Below are 17,149 nucleotides of genomic sequence, written 5' to 3' on the forward strand. Positions count from 1 at the left end.
TTACTCACTCATCCTTGTGATGCTCGTTGGCTTCTCTTTAAAAAGTTTAGCGGTTCTCGAATAATCTTTGTCATCTTGAGTCTTCAGGCAACGAGGCAAAGTCGTATAGTCCTCTACTGAACTATCATCCTTCTTTTGTTATATCTTCTCGGACCGTATTAGGACAACCGTATCGTCATCCACTTTATCAAGAAACCCATTTTCTTATGACAAGCTCTCTATTTAGCAATTGAACGTGAATCAACACCTCTTTTTATGATGAAAATGCAATGCAATCATGACAAAAAGAAAACATGTTAGTACAAAGCAAAAGCAAGCAAGAATAAATAGAACACCTATTTGGGTGAATACTAGGGGTTCGAAGTGGTTCTACCTAGGGTGAGCTCCTAAGGTTCACTACATGAGGTTTGGTTCTAAAGTAAGGGTACCTGAACCAGCAGATTCCTCGATCCTCACCCATTGTAGGCTCATGCGGACCGAGTTCGGTTCAGGGGGATACATTTCTCTATGGCCATGCGGAGATGAAAATCTCACGAAGACATAGGTACGGATGTATCCCGGAAGCGATTCACTATCCCATGCGGAGGTGAAAACCTCACGAAGGCGTAGTTTCTCACTCCCACTTAAAAGGGTATGACCAGCGGTCATGCAATGCAATGTGCCGAGGTATAAAATAAAATACAGAACACGATAAAAAAAATATAATTCAAAACAAAAGAGATGCAATGAGAGGATCGTAAATTTAAATCGAATTTTCCACTTTCAACAAAAAGACAAGAAATAATCAACACGTGGCTTGACTCTCTTATTGTCCCCAGTGGAGTCGCCAAGCTGTTGACACCATTTTTTTGAATGAAAACGGGGTCGACTTGGATTTAAAAAATGAAAACGGGAGTCGCCACCAATCTTTTTTGATGAGGTGTGATCGGGTCACCTCGTAAAACGGTTGTTTTTAATAAACGATTTAGATTTTATTAAAACAACGATTTTTGTCTACGAAATTCAGAAAAATGGGTTCGGGAGTCGGTTACGCACGAGGAAGGATTAGCACCCTCGATGCGCCCAAAATTGGTACCTAGTTGATTAATTAGTGTCTTAGTGTCGAAAATTGAAAATTTGAAGAGTTTTAAAAATACGATCCTTAAAAGAAAATCTGATATCGTGAATTGAAACATAAGATTCTCTTGTTCCGAAGGAATATCACATCCAGCACGTTAGGACACGATACTCTAAACCATCGAAACCAAGATCTCCTTATAGTTTAATGAAACCATACCTTGAAGCTTTAAGAGGATATTTGGCTATTTAGTCAAACGAGAAATCGAAACCCAGCACGTTAGGGCACGTTTTCTCGAGTTTTCAAACGCGAAATATTGCCTTAATTTAAAACTTTACACTTTTTGAATGATTGCAAGTACAATACTCGAACGAGATGCATTTGTTTTATTTAGGACAAACTACAATGATTTATTATTGGAGTGTACAAAATCGAGCGTAGCTTTGAAGTGATGAAATGAAATTGAATGATAACGGAACATGACATAACAATTTATGAATGAAATGATACATCAATGCATGACAAATATACACGGATACAAATAAGCAAATTATAGTACGCACAACGACAATGAACACACAATATATCTAATTTAAATACCAACATTACTAATCAAAGGAAAATACAACAAAATATAATATATATATATAAATATAAATATATATACAACAATCTAAAGTAAATAGTAATCCAAGATGAGTGATTTATAAGAACGATATATAATAAAAGGTTCGAATAAACAATATACAAGAAAACTTAAAATAAATGAATATAAAAAAATTTAAAATAAATAATATTATATATATAAGAAAAAAAGTATAAACAACTTTAAAGAAAATATACATGCATACGAAAATTTAAAAGAAAAGAAAAGAAAAATATATAATAGTTTACAATAAATAATAAATAAAAACTTAAACAAACAAAGATAAAAGAGTTTTTGTTTTTTTTTTAAATAATAATAATAAACAAATAAATTGAATGGACCCAGGACCAAATTGAAATTAAAACGAAATTAAATGACATAATTTAAAAATAAAAAAAAGGACAGTCGGGGCCCGATCTAAACGCGCGCAGAGATACAGGGTCAAAAGGGAAATATTCCCATCCCATCTAAAACGGCACCGTTTCAGGGTACATCTGTGCATGGTCTATGGACCAAATTGAAGCAGAAGCAATGTTTGCAGTCCAAATCAGAATATAGCAAAAGACCGTATTGAGGTAAACCGCCAAGGGCAAGGGACCTATTGCGCAAATTACCCATTAGGGCAAAGAGGCGCAGGTCGCCCCCTTAAACGGCGTCGTTTTCGTCTTGCCATTTAAACCCCAAAAAATCTGTCACACACAGCCCATTTTTTTAACCTAAAAACTAAACCCTCATTCTCTCAACTCCCTTCCCCATGTCCGGCTACTTGAGCCGCCGTCCGTGCAGTCATGGCCGACAGTCGGCGTCGCATGAGGTCGTCTCCGATCGGCGCGTTAAAGCGCGTTCAGAGACCATAACCATGGAAAGGGAAACAAGGAGAGAAGAAGAAGACTTTGGGCCCCTCCCTAAACCCGCAACCGACGACGACGGAGGACCGATAAAGACGGTGGTTTTCAGGGCCGATCCAAGTGTATTTCTTTCCCCTTTTCTTTTTATTCGTTTTTTTTAAATAATAATAATAAATATAGATAAAAGAAATAGAGAGATCAAAATAAAAAAGAAATAACCTTGAATTTTTTTTGTTTTTATTTTCTCCTGTTCGTAAAATCGGGAAGAAGACCTTTACAAGGAAGAGATTTTCGGCCTTTATAGCCGATCTACACCACTTTTAATTTCTATTTCTTTGTCTTTTTGCTATTTGTTTCTTCTGTTGTTGCGTGCCTTTTGTTGGCTTTGCAGGGTATGGCCGGTATGGGCATCATGGTGGCAGATGCTTGGGCGGTGGCAGCCGGTGTCAGACGCGTGGGGGTAAGGGGCCGCTATAGTGGAGCAGGGTATGGGCAACGGCGCCAGAAACCTTAGGGTTTCTGGCTTTCCAAAAAATTTGGAGACTTGGGCTTATCGGGCTTCACTATTTCGGGCTGGTGTTGGTTTTGGGTATTGGGCTAGGCCCAAAATTGGCCTGTACAGTAATCAAGTAAACCCTTCAATAGTGATGATTTAAAGATTCAAACTCAGTCTAAATAACGGGGAAGAAGTCGGTTACCTCTTTTTCTAACTACTTGATAACCCTGTCCTAAACTCTAACAAATGCTTAAACTCTCATCATCCAACAAGTGCCACCAAATTTCAAGTTGAAAACAAACACTACCTTGTTTTGTAGATCAACAAACTTATTAATTGAATTAATGTCTAAGGCCTCAATTACATAATTAGAATGCTTTCCAGTCATTACACCGTATAAAATTACTTAATGATGCATCAGCAAGTAGCACATGAACCCTGACTACTATTCTGTATCAGCTACTTTTAACAGAAGAATAACTCCAATTATAGCCATAAAACAAGCAATTTAATACATATCTCATCTACATATATAAGAATCTATATGTATGAATGACATGGTACACACTTTCAGCTTCTAATGATTTTTGACACGTCCATCTCACAAGTAGCAACTCACTAAATAATTAAGCAATACTACATATTGCCATATACCATGATAAGAGAAGAAGAAAAGGAAGCTATGCAATCATGGTGACTGATTACCCTTCCGGCCTCCTCCTGGTGGCTTCTGGCCTGCCCCACTCAATTCTTATGAAGTAGATTACAGAAAACTTTAGGCTTCCTATAGTGTGAGATGCACAAGGCCTGAAACCAAAAATGTGTTCTACATATCAGCAAGCAAAGGGTATAATCAATTCAATAATGCCTTGTGTATGAAGAAAACTCAAATTATTCCAATTTATGAAAAATACCCAAAACAGGAACCAGAAATCCAATTATATACCATTTATCATTTTCTTATTTTGAAAAAGAAAGCAACTACATTCAGAGAAGCATGTAGCTTACCTGCATTGCAAATGCTATGTGCATTAATGTGGGTTCTGACCATGGCTTCCCTATAAATTGAAGACCAATTGGCAAACCTTCTTTATCATAGCCAACCTATTAAGGAGACATAGAGAACTGATATTAGTATAAATGTTGTCCCACTATATAAAACCTTAACCAAAGAGAACGGAGTAGTAATAAGTTAGTACAGGAACGGTCACAGCAGGTAGTCCTAAAAAGTTTCCTGATATCTGATATCGAACAAGGGCAGCTGAAAAGACGATGAAATGGTTAACTTCCATTTAAACCTAAAATGCATAATGGCAAAATCTGTCGAAACTCGTACCTCCATTTATGTAATCGAGCTCACCGGTTTTTAGAGCATCATCAAATATTGAGTATGCAGTCACACTGTTTTGAGAATAATAAATAGTCAAAAATAAAACTCTCTTAGACATTGTAAGATGTTGCAGTTTACAAAGAATCTACCCTGTTGTTGGAGCAACTATGACATCTGCCTTGGCAAATATGTTCTTATGAATCTGCATCTGGCGGTTCCTGCATATAAAGCCCATATTTATAAGTGCCAGCTATAAGAAATTAAATAACAAGTGAATTTTGGAAAAAAACTTGCCTCATTTTCTGAGCTTTTATGTACTCTTTGCTGTTGAAAGCACCGTATACCCTAAGTGCTACTCTTGCATCCCATCCTAGTTCTGCAAAATCCCTATTTCAACAAGTTTTATACTGTCAACTTTTGAACTTCTAATATCCCAAACATGAACATAAGGGGATCAATTAGGGTTGAAGTTTGGAACATAACATACAGCTTTTCAAGAGCAGAACTCAGTGAAGTTGTGCATTCGGAGCCAATGGTCAGATAATGCGCCAGCCGCATCGACTCTATCTCTGGTATAGTAACCTCTACAGTCTTGTGAATAATAAACATTTGCAGATTAGTGATCAGTCATCTTTTTTTATTAGTTAAAGGAAACTTCCATTGCTAATACCTTCCATTTGTAATGCTCACAAAGCAAGTGCAAAGCATTGGAACAGCATATTCTGATTTCGTCACTGCAATCGTTGAACCACTAATTGAGGCAATTAGTGGTTCAAAAATAGAATGACAGGTATTAGAAACCTTAACTTTTAAGCTATAATCAATGATGAAACTGGACTTAAACTAATTTATCATATAATAACATCACTAACCTCTCCATATCTTGCAAACTTGATTTCTGATATTGGATTTGTTGAGTTCAGCAGGGGAAAAAGTAACTTGGGCTGGTAAAGGGAATACTTAGCAAGGCAATTAATAGGAATCAAGCTAACAAAGGCTAGTGATACTTTACTACAGCTTCAAGTACTTGGAAATTCTAGTAATATTTTAGAGATGGGCACTTACAGGTAAAATTGTTGGCTCATGTGATGGAAGTTGGCCACTAATGGCAGCATAGCTGAAAACAGAAAACTAATGTAAGTCATATCTAGAACTTATAAAGTAATATATAGAAGTGAAGGAAATGCATTGATACAAGAAAGGGAGAGATTAATTACACAATCAATGCATCCTCTAAGGTGCCTGCTAGTATTCCAACCATTCCTACCGTCCAGTTCAGAGGAAGAACACTGAAAACAACATGAATTTTCTGATATATAGTCTAAAGCTTACATGGAACACATAGAATTATTTTCCTAAAATAAATTCTCACCCTGTATGAGGTATGCGCCCAAAAGTCGGTTTGAATCCTATAACACCACAAAGGGATGCAGGCATCCGCACAGATCCTACAAGGAAACCACAGAATATGAAGCACAATGGTCCTCTAAACTTATTCACATGATATAATGCTGTACTTAATTATTATGATAAGATTTTGTGGGTTTTTTTCAGTAAAAGATGAGGAGGTTACCTCCTCCATCCACACCAAGAGCAGCAGGGCATAATCCTGCAGATACTACTGCAGCAGATCCACTGGAAGAACCACCAGCGATTTTGTTGGGATGATACGGATTTCTGGTAGTCCTGCAGCCTCAAAAAATGAAAACATATCACTATATTTTAAACATGAAATTTTTTGTATTAGAAAAGGAGAACACACAAGAAAGTTCTCACCCATAGTGAGGATTTATCCCACTTGTTCCTGCTCCAAGCTCATGCATGTTAGTCTTTCCAACAATAATAGCACCACAGGATCTGAGCCGCATAACACAGCATGCGTCACCCGTGCAAGGTCTAACCTTGTGCAGCCACTTTGTACCTCCTAAAAGAACCAAGACTCAAATAGGAAGAAACTAAGAATACCATTATGAAAAAAAAGCCTATGCAAGTAAAGAACATGACAAGTGGAGAAATTATGAGACCTGTTGTTGGATATGGAGAACAATCTATTTCATCCTTGATAGCTATTGGGACTCCGTCTAGAGCTGATATCGGATCCCCTGAAGAAAAGGACAATGAGATCCATATGAACTTCTAGATGGTATAGACTAAACATTATACATGAAAATGAATGTTCACTATTGCCAAGTTTTGGAACCAAACAGTTAACTTGTTTTATGTCCTTATGTTTCAGGAGAATAGAAGAAATAATGTCAAAACAGAAAAGCACATTAGGATATGTAATAGTGATTTAGTTACACTAAACAGTTACCTCTTTCGTACCGAAGAGTTGATTCTGTAGCTTGTTTTAGGATATCTTCAGCATCATAGTTAATGAAGAAGGACATTGGCAAAGCAGCACGGGAAGATTCATGCACAGCATTTATAAATTGCTCCGCAACCTGTACAATCAAAAATCGATTTTCATGAACATGATAAACTAAAAGTTAACTGTACCAAATATCTAGAAAGCCTCAAATTCTTTCAGGTGGAAATGTAATCATTCATGTAAATGGGAAATCAACTATATGTCATAAACTAAATAGCCAAGAATGATACCTTCCGGGGAGTTATTTCTCCAGAACTATAGGCCCTTGAATAATCCGCTATTGTCCAGCGTCGGAAGCTGCTGGAATTTGAATCATCTACTGACTTCTCTAAGGTCAAAGGAAGACAATTCATTGCCCGTTGAACTCGTTCTGCTGGCGATGCATCAGAGCCAATTTGTTCAACTTCTTGTTCATTAAGGTCTGTATTGATCAATGCTTAATGAGTTCTAAAATGCCTCCAATATACAGTAATCTACGCATATGAATCAAAGGTAAAAGAGTATGTAGCACATACATACCAACAAATGGATGCAAAGGAACAAACATAGGTGCCTCCTCCAGCGTTGCATTCGAAACAAGCTGCTCGACGAAAAATTGTTATAACAAAAGTTATATGAAAATCTGTAATCTTATATCTAATATAGTATATAGGTGAAAAGAAGTTCCCTGCAGAAAGTTTTTTATAAAGTTACCTCCCTTTGCCTCATAAACTTAGCCAAATTTGTGGCTAACAGGAGTAAAGAGAGGACAAAGCAGTAAAATGGTAACGAACAATGTACCAAGTCTCAATTAACTATCGGCCAATTATTCTTTGTGCTTTCTTCCCTATGGAATGAATGAATGAATTATAAGAAAAAGTTGCCAAAAGGCCATCACATGGGTGTTAGTAAAAGCTTTGAGACCACAATGTCAGACTGACTGTCACTTGTCGGAAGTACGAGGGAAAAAAATGTTGGGATTTCTTTTTTAACCAAAAATAATGGTAAAAATGAAGGTAATAATTAGTGTGTACCTTGTGAATTAGGTTGTTCCTCTTCAATATATACAACAATAACGTTCCAATGATCCTTGACTCCAGGAACCAAGCAAATATTTTGACAAGAAATCCAGCCATGCGAGGAGCTATACATCATGTACACAAAACATACACATATTGTAAGATTATGCAACTGAAAGATGCTTTTTGCAGTGTACCCATTGAAACCTCAAAGTCAACAAACAGCAGTTTCAAGTAACAAAGGTAGATATAGAAAAGTCTGCCATTTTTTTCTGGAATTGTCAGATACAGTTTCTGTTAGTAGTACTAAAACAAAGAAAAAAACAAAAACATTCTTAAACAATGAGATGAAGATGAGACAGGACTTGTAATAAGCAAACTGTTGTTAGTTTCTGAATCTGATGTAAAATTAGAAAGAAAACAAAAAGTCAACAGCAAGCTGCTGCTGCTGCTGCTGCTGCTGATGATGATGATGATGGTGGTGAAACCTTTAACATTGGCTTTGAGATAAAACTCATTGCTGTCAGGACCAAGATCAATCTCCTCGACCGGCTTGTAAACAACGCCAGCAGCCTTGAATAGTCCCATTTTACCGGAAAAAAACTTGCGAGAGTGGTGGGTGGTGATGGTTAGAGCAAGAATGCAACAAGGCAGAGGGTTAAACAAGAAAACAACAGTGTTCAACCAATAAATATATTTTATGATCAACTTGTGTAAGTAACATTGGTTATATAAAATGAAAACTGTCATGAACCTATAAAGTGGCGGAGATGGCAACGGTTTCAGCTATTTAAAAGCGTTTATACCCATAATACCATTATTACACTTATTAAATTGCATGCTTAAATAGGCCTCATTATCAACATTAAACCATGGAAGGTCAATGGATGAAGGACCTCTCTCTTTCCTGTTAACCTATAACATACCTCCCAACTTTCTTTCATTATATTCGCTTTACAAGGACGTGTATTGAATACAACAAATATATATATACATATGTTTGAAATGGATATCAGTATTAGTAAACATGAATATTTCTGAGTTCTTAATCGTGTTTATGAAATTAAAAAAACTCTATTGAAAGGTGAATAAACAAGAACTAAAGAAAGGTAGTTTGATTAATTAATTGAGGGTAATTTAATATATATGTATATATATATGGATGATATAATGGATATTATAGCAATTAAAAGTGAATAAAAAAAAAGAAATCAAAGATAGTAGGGACTTCAAAGATTAAAAGGTTGACCCATAATATGAAATTTTATTATTGAGGGGCCGCATTGAATTTTTGGAAGGGCGGCCATACTAAGTCTATATCTATATGTATTCTACTACAGTATGCCATTTTCATTAAGTTTGGACAGCTTGGAAAGGAGGGAAGAGGCCCTTCAACTTGCATGCCTCACTACCCTTCGCTTTCTTTTTATTTCACTTGTAAAATTTTAATAATTATAAGGTCAAACTAAACCTTCACTCACTAAATTATGGGTAAGCTTTTGTTTTGATCAAAAGTTATAATTTGATTAATAAAATTATTCAAAAATTTTCATTTAAGTCACTAAACTATTCAAAAATATTTATTTAAGTCACAAGGCTGTAAAGTTTTTTTCAAAAAGAAAAGTTCCACCAGCGAAATTCTAGCGACAATTTGACGACCAGTACGATTGATTAATACCCATCGACAAGTAGAAAAAATTTGTTTAAATTTTAGTTCATAGATTTTTGACGTCTAAAGTTATTTCATGAAAAAAAATAAACTGCAGAAAAGAATGAGAAAGAAAGTTTTTAATTGGTGTAGATGATGTGAACAAAGAAAGTCATATAACATCGATTTTAACAGTTCAATGACTTAAATAAAAACTTTTGAATAGCTCAATGATCAAATTGTAACTTTTTTTCCTTAGGTGATAAAAATGGAAAACTTACCTGTAATTTAATGACAAGTTGTGTAAGTTACCCTAATTTTAGAGAAATTGTTTTATGAACCTTCCTATCACATCATCCATGGTCCTTCCCAATTATTTAATCACATTATAGCAATTTTTTTCTATGCCATTGAAACATAATTTTGGTAAATTTTTTTTATCTCGAACCCAAAAACCTAAATCCCAAACACTAACCATAAACCTTGAACCCCAAACTCGAACCCTAAACCTCAAACCTCAAATCTCAAATCCCAAACATTGAATCTCGAATCATAAATCTTAAATCCTAAACCTTGAATATTGAACCCATTTAAGGTTCAAGATTTAGGGGTTTAGATAAAAAATTATCAAAATTATGTGTCAATAGTATGGAAAAAATTGTTGAAATGTTATTAAATAATTGAAAAAGGACCATAGATGATATGGTGGGAACTGAGAAAGATCCATAAAATAATTTCTCAAACGCTGAACCCCAAACCTCAAAATACAAAAATTACATGTCAACCATATAAAAGAAAACTACAGAAATATAATTAAATAATTAGAAAAGGGAGGGAAAAAATTTCACCTGATTATAAAATTATATATCTGCACCAAAAAAACTTAATCAGGCTTTAATTACTTAAAAGCATAAATGCTATAATTATTAGTCACATGCTCTCACCTTTTTTTTATTATTTTTTTCCATACTTGCGGGAGAGATAGTTGTAATTAAAAGTCCAGTATAAAAAATGTGTATAGTGAGATGTTGATCTCACTATTTTTTGTAAAGACCAGATAGATTCTCATGTTAATTATTTATAATATAATTTCTAAATTATACAAAAATATAATTTAAAAAATTATTAAAATATTAAATTAAATGACTGATAATTATACTATTAATCCTATGTGGTAGTCTGATGGTTAAAGGAATTTGGAAATAGAGGGAAAGAAAGATAGATTAGTATGGAATATGTTATATATATTAGGTAACGACTTATTGTTAATGGTTGGATTATTTGATTTGAGATAATGTTACTTTGAGCTTCTTTTGGTTTGTTGATTTTTTGTTGGGATCCACTGTTTTGGTGTGGGTACCTTTTCTTTGTTGTGGCTTGACGGTAGAGGTGTTCATGGGCTGAGCGGCTTGGCTCGAGGGCCCGCCCGAAAGATGGGAGGGTTCGGGTAAAAATATAAGCCCAAAATATAGCTTTGGCAAAAAACAAGGCCCATTTAGAAAACGGGTCGGGCCTTGGGCACCACTTTTTGGTCCGGGCCCGGCCCGGCCCGGCCTGGCCTGAATATATAATAAATATATTTTTTATTTTTATTTTTAAAATATTTTTAAAATAATTTTTTATTTTTAAAATAAATTTTTGGTGTTTATTAAAAAATGGGTCGGGTGGGCAGAATTCGGGCTTAGAAATTTTTTCCCGAGTCGGGCCAGGACAAAATTTTAGACCCATATTTTGGGCCGGGTCCTGGCCTAGGACACGGGCTAAAATTTTTTGAACCCGACCCAAACTCGGCCCGGCCCATGAGCACCTCTACTTGACGGTCTTAGTAGTTTATTTTAACAAATTGTTTTGTTGTTCTCTTTCGGAAAATTGCATAGAAAAAACACATGAAAAATCATTAAAAAACTTGTAAAAATTAGTTACCCAAAAAATAATTGATCTTCCAAAAAATGAAAAAAAATATTTAAAATATAATTCTCAACCAATTAATGCATCAAAGAAAAAAAAACAATAAATACATAAAGAAAATTGAACTCATTGGTTTTTTTTATTTAAACTATTTAACATCAAAAAAAAAAATTCTCCCTTCCCCCTGGTTACATGTGTGTATGTGCTTATGTATATATATAATTATTTGCAACTTTTATGAAATTAAAAGTTAAAAAAAGTATTTTCTAAATAATAAAAAAAATTAAATTAAAATGTAATAATAATATTAATTGGATTGATTGGTTTAAGAAATAGTAATTCATAGTTATGGTGGTTCAATCAATCTACTATAACCAAAAAAAAGTTCAGTTGGTAAAAAATTTCGGTCGAACTAGTAAAATCAACTAAAAGAATTAGTTAAAAATATTTAAATTGGTTTTTAAAATGGTTGATTACGAACTTTGAATATAGATCGTAAAATGGAAAAAAAAAATATTAAATTAATAAGGAGGGGAGGGTATGAATTATGAAACAAGAGAGAGAGAGAGAGGAAGAAAAGAAGTTGCATTGTTTGGAAAATATTCCATGGCATTAAAGTCAAACAAACCAGTTGAGACTATTTCAACTAAAACAGAGGTTTGGTCAATTCACAACTGCAACTTAACAAAGTAGACAAGAAAAACAACATTAATTTACCCTTCTTCCTCGGTGGATATACCTAGCCACTCTAGACCTTTCCCTTGAGATGTAGGTTAATCTATTTTGACAGTAAATATTTTTTTTATAAAATATTATATTATTTAAATATTATTGTATCTCTAATTAATTTAAATTTATATAATATAAATAATAAATAATAAAATTTAATTCTTATAAATTACTCAATCGATAAAATTATATTATAAAAGAACTTTTTTTATAAAATACTTATAAGTATCTATCATCCCTTAAATAGGAGGATAAATGTGTTTTAGCGCACTTGAACACGTGTCCTTTTGCATTGGCAACAATTTCGACACTAACCGAACTAATATTAAACTATTTTACTTGACTAACTGGAAATATAAAAAAAGGATAACCTCCAAGCCATTCAACATAAGTTTAGAAGTTCACAAGTTCTCCAAAAAGAAGATTTTTAAGATTAAATTTTTTTCTCCAAGATTCAAAGAATTCTTTGAAGAAATCGAACAACTCGAACAAATTATGAAGGAAGCTACCTTCTGATCTCGTTCAGTCGAGAAAAAAGAGGCTAAACCTGCTTTTAAAGGTCAAGTTTAGAAAGTCCTTGAAGCGGAATCATCTATCCTAAATCAAGTCTCAAACACCCTTGGATGGAAGCTCTTTTCATTTTGATTGTATAAAAAAAGAAGAAGATAAAACTCAGTCTTTCAAGATTTAGTCTTAACAACTCTTAAAGCAAACTTCATTGTTCAAGATAAAGTCTTGAATACCCTTGAATCCAAATCAAATCAAGTACTTAAGCAAACATCTCTCCGAACATGTTTTGAAAATTAAGTCTCGACGGCCCTTGAAACATATAACTTTGACCCAAGATAAGTTTAGGCAACCCTTGGATCAATCTCGAATAATTTCAAGAAAAAAACTTTCCAAATCAACTTTAAAGATCAAGTCCCAATGATCGTTGAAACAAACCGCATCCATCCAAAATTAAGTCTACATAACCTTTAGTTTGAATTTCCATTGAAGAGAAAAATCAAAGAACTTATCCAAATATTGTAACTCAAAATATTATAAATAAAATTCTTTTATTTGTTCCAATTTTTCAAGTTATTATTTTTTGCTCGAACTCGACACACAAATTTTTAGCATGTTTGATGGGACCAACTCTGTTTTTCATTTCATTTCTTCAAAGATCAAGTTCACTAAATTTGTGATGGCTCTTATGAAGAACCCTGTTAACAAGTCAAATTTCAAGTCTTCTCTAGCTTAAAAGTTAGAGGAAGAATATCTACAACAACACTTCGCCCAAGCTCATCATTAAAGTTGGATGTGGTGGTTGTGATGACAATTAGTATTGCTTCCTTAAAGGAATAAGTGGCTTCTCTTGCAAAAGTTATGAAAGCAAATACGACAAGCATTAATGGAATGGATTATCAACTTGCTTTCATGATGGCACAAATTAAAAGCTTAAGTGGAAACAACCAAATTCTTGCCATCAAAACTCAACTCAAGCTCTTCAAGAAGTTGGTGAAATTTCTACCAATGTTGTTAAAGAATGGCCTCAAAATATTTCTTTAGATCAACTCAACAAGCCTATCAAGGAAGCTATCAAAAAGCAAGTTGAAAGTATTGTTCCACATTCGTACACATATGTAAAACCATACACTCAAAGGATTGATTATTTGAAGATGTTGAAAAATTATCAACCTCCAAAACTTCAATAACTTGATGACAAAAGAAGTCCATTTCAACTTGTTGCACATTTATTAGAAACCTTCAATAGCGCTAGCACTGATGGAGGTCATTTGGTAAAGCAGTTCGTTCCATCTTTAAAACAAAATACCTTCAATTGGTACATTGATCTTGAGCTTAAGATGATTGAGAAAATTAAGAATACCTTGAACATGAATTTCTCAATCAATTTTATAGCACTCGTCTCATTACCAGCATGATTAAACTCACAAGCTCATGACAATGGAAAGGATGAGCCAATCATTGATTGCATCCACCATTAGAGGAATGTAAGCTTGAACTACAAAGTAAAATTATCATATTCCTCTGCCATCGACATATTCATACAAGACATGAATTAGGGCTTGTGTTATATTTTCCAAGGCATCAAACCAGAATCCCTTGAAAAATTAACTACTTGAGCTTATGGCATGGAGTTAAGTATGAAAACTATTGAGAATCAAGAATCTCCTAAATAAGAAATTCAAAAAAGGGGGGAAAATATTGGCTAATAATGATGATATTGTTAAGTCTAGGGTTGTTAATGAAAAGCCTGTTTCTACTCAATTCAAAAACAAAACAAAAAATCACATAAATGAAAGGTAATAAAAGAAATATTTTTTTGTTGATACATGTCCCAAACATGCTTGAAGAGAAATTAAGTTGTTTCAATTTCTAAAAGTAAAGTAAATTAAAGAAACTAGTCGAATAGATGATGTCAACTATTGCAAATATTACCACATTATTAGTGATCCTTTTAAGAAGTGTTTTGTTTTGAAAGACAAAATTATACAACTCAATGAAAAAAGGAAACTGAGTTTGAAGAAGAAGTGGCATCAACAAACTTAACATTAGTCACTATAGTTTCTCAATCCATTATGTTGCATAGAAAATTTTGGCTCTTTTGATCCTATTACATTGGCCCTAAGCACAAACAAGATAGTGGATCTCCAAGGAAGTGAGGCAAATTGTCTGCTTCCAAGATATTATAATTATCATGGTTGGACTCCATTCATATGTCAAAGAAATCAATAAAAAAACAATGATCCTAGGCATGAGCTTAAACATTTACATTGCTCCCAAACAGAAGCTTAAATTGTTCATCTCAAAGGAAAAAAATGATTATGCTCCTATGTAAGAGCTTAAACTGCTCTTCCCAAATAATGCTCCTAAACACGAGCTCAAATTGTTCATTTTATATGATGCTCCACGAGCTTAAATTTGTCATCTTAAATAAATCAAAATGATGATACTACTAAGTACGAGCTTAAATTGTTCATCCAATAAATAAAACTCCTAAGTATGAGCTTAAACCATTGTATCACTCCTAAGTAAGAGTTAAACTACACATCCAATAATTGAACTATGTCATGACTTAATCCTTCAAAAACAAAAGTACATATGCAACATGGTTTTATTACCAAGTTAAATCCAAATATTAAAAAAAAAAACTTGATGGTTCCTTTGAATCTTGCAAATCTTGTCAATAGAGTTGAAAGATGAAAACAATATCATTTGACATTGAAAGTAAAATAAGTTTCAAAATTTGTCCACTTTCTACCTTCAACAAAAATCGTGTATATGACCAAATATTGAAGGGGCATTTGTAGCATGAGAAGGTTTTGGACAATCAAAATTCATCACATGTCATTATTATTTATCTCTATTTAAATCAAATAATAAGAGATAATCCAATAAAATGAATCCATTCAGAACTCTTTCATAAAAAGATATTACATTTTAAATATTATTTTATCTCTAATTAATTTAAATTAATAAAATAAATAATAAATAAAAGAGTTTAATTTTTGCAAACTACTCAAATGAAAAAGTTATACTCTACCGCAACTCTCTTTTACTTAACGATCTGGCATTATAAAAGGGATCACTTCCAAGCCTTTGAAAACCATTTCAGAAGCTCAAAGGTCCACAAGTTGTCTAAAGGTAAGTTTATAAATTGTCTCCAATATCTTAAGAAACCTTTGAAGAACTCGAAAATTTTTTGACAAACGATGCATTTGTTTTGAAGAAATTTGCTTTCCACTCCTGTTCAACCAATAAAAAAAAAGGCTAAACTTGTTATCAAGATCAAGCTTAGAAGACTCTTGAAGCGGAGTTATCCATCCAAGTTCAATTTTTAAAGACCATTGGATGAAAGCTTTTCTCAATCCGATTGCACCAACACAAAGAAGATCAAGTATTGACGACCTTTAGATCAATCTCAAATAATTTGAACAAAACAACTCTCCAAACCAAATTTTGAGATTAAGTTTCAATAACCATTAAAATGAACTACATCTATAAAATGTCAAAGTTTAGACAACTCATGGATCAAAGATACATTGAAGAGAAGAATAAAAGAATTTATCCAAAGATTGTAACTCAAGTTTATAAATAAAATTCTTTTAGTGATATTTTTTAAGTTAAACTGTTAAAAAATATGAAATTGATAATTGAGTGTCCACTTTTTGATTATTGGACTTATTTAATATAATTTTCATATTTAAGGTGTTGACAATTTATTGAACGGTAGTTATGTATTTAGTTGATTATGTGGATGTATATAATCCGTTATTGAAGATCAAATCACTTTGGGAAACATATTTTAGAGATTCAATTGAATTAGATCACCCTATTTAATCCCTTGAATCGTAAATATTTGATTGAATTGAAACACTGATTACTTAGCTACCAAGAGCCCATGTTTACCTTGTACTTTATTATTATATTATATTCAGCTTATTCTATTGTTGTTTAATAGGGATTCGTATAAATATTCTTACGTTAACAAGTTTCGAAATATTTTATATAATTAAGAAACTTGTATGCATTATTGTATTAAGAGAATTAAGCAGATAACCTTTTCTTTTGAGGAACTTTATTATATGAGTGCATTCAATGTGTGAATGTAGTCGTAAGAGTATCATTCTTCAATGCGAAGAAAATTTTAGTGGGTGTGTGTTAGGATCATTTGTTGCAAGTGTCGAAGATAGTAAATATTTGTCACTGAATTAGGCTCTGCAAACATAGGAAAATTGAACTGCGTAAACAACTCTTGTATTTCCTATTTGTTTACTGTTTTATTTCGGTGGTAAAGGAGTGTCCATTCCCTTGTCGCTTCTTCCTAAACGTAACTTTTTTCTCTATAATTGTTTGAACTAACACAAACTTTTTAAACTTTAACCTCGATTATTTTAATTAAACAGAATTCACAAAAGTATATATTTAAAAACTAATTTGTTGAAATTTTTTATAATATTTATTTATCCATAGAATAAGGAGTAAATTCTCCTACTTAGAATTTCAGGCATTAGTAATTACTGGGTCATGTTGGGTGAAATTATGGTACTGATCATCATCAACTTAAAGCTAGGGTAATTTATATGCAGTTACCATTTTAGGCGAGACCTCTCC

General features: G+C 33.2%; 1 protein-coding gene across 4 annotated transcripts; it reads right to left on the reverse strand.

Moving 5' to 3' along the window:
* Positions 1 to 3,510: 3,510 nt before the first annotated feature.
* Positions 3,511 to 8,514, reverse strand: LOC107935779 (fatty acid amide hydrolase). Of its 4 annotated transcripts, none has more exons than XM_016868400.2 (20): positions 8,235 to 8,514; positions 7,762 to 7,871; positions 7,268 to 7,328; positions 6,979 to 7,169; positions 6,692 to 6,821; positions 6,402 to 6,479; positions 6,154 to 6,301; positions 5,951 to 6,063; positions 5,750 to 5,825; positions 5,595 to 5,666; positions 5,443 to 5,494; positions 5,250 to 5,321; positions 5,048 to 5,128; positions 4,865 to 4,968; positions 4,672 to 4,764; positions 4,527 to 4,595; positions 4,384 to 4,448; positions 4,247 to 4,308; positions 4,056 to 4,151; positions 3,511 to 3,854 (listed from the first exon to the last, which is right to left on the reverse strand). In XM_016868400.2, the coding sequence occupies exons 1-20, from the start codon at positions 8,494 to 8,496 to the stop codon at positions 3,792 to 3,794; spliced, it is 1,998 nt and encodes a 665-aa protein (XP_016723889.2). In that variant the 5' UTR covers positions 8,497 to 8,514; the 3' UTR covers positions 3,511 to 3,791. The 4 variants fall into 4 exon arrangements, with proteins under 4 accessions (XP_016723889.2, XP_040947695.1, XP_040947694.1 ...); XM_041091761.1 differs by having other exon boundaries at positions 7,264 to 7,328; XM_041091760.1 differs by lacking the exons at positions 7,762 to 7,871; positions 8,235 to 8,514 and adding an exon at positions 7,442 to 7,671.
* Between the last annotated feature and the right edge of the window lie 8,635 nt (positions 8,515 to 17,149).

The sequence above is a fragment of the Gossypium hirsutum genome, chromosome D04, assembly GCF_007990345.1.
Source record: "Gossypium hirsutum isolate 1008001.06 chromosome D04, Gossypium_hirsutum_v2.1, whole genome shotgun sequence".
NCBI classification, from domain to species: domain Eukaryota; kingdom Viridiplantae; phylum Streptophyta; class Magnoliopsida; order Malvales; family Malvaceae; genus Gossypium; species Gossypium hirsutum.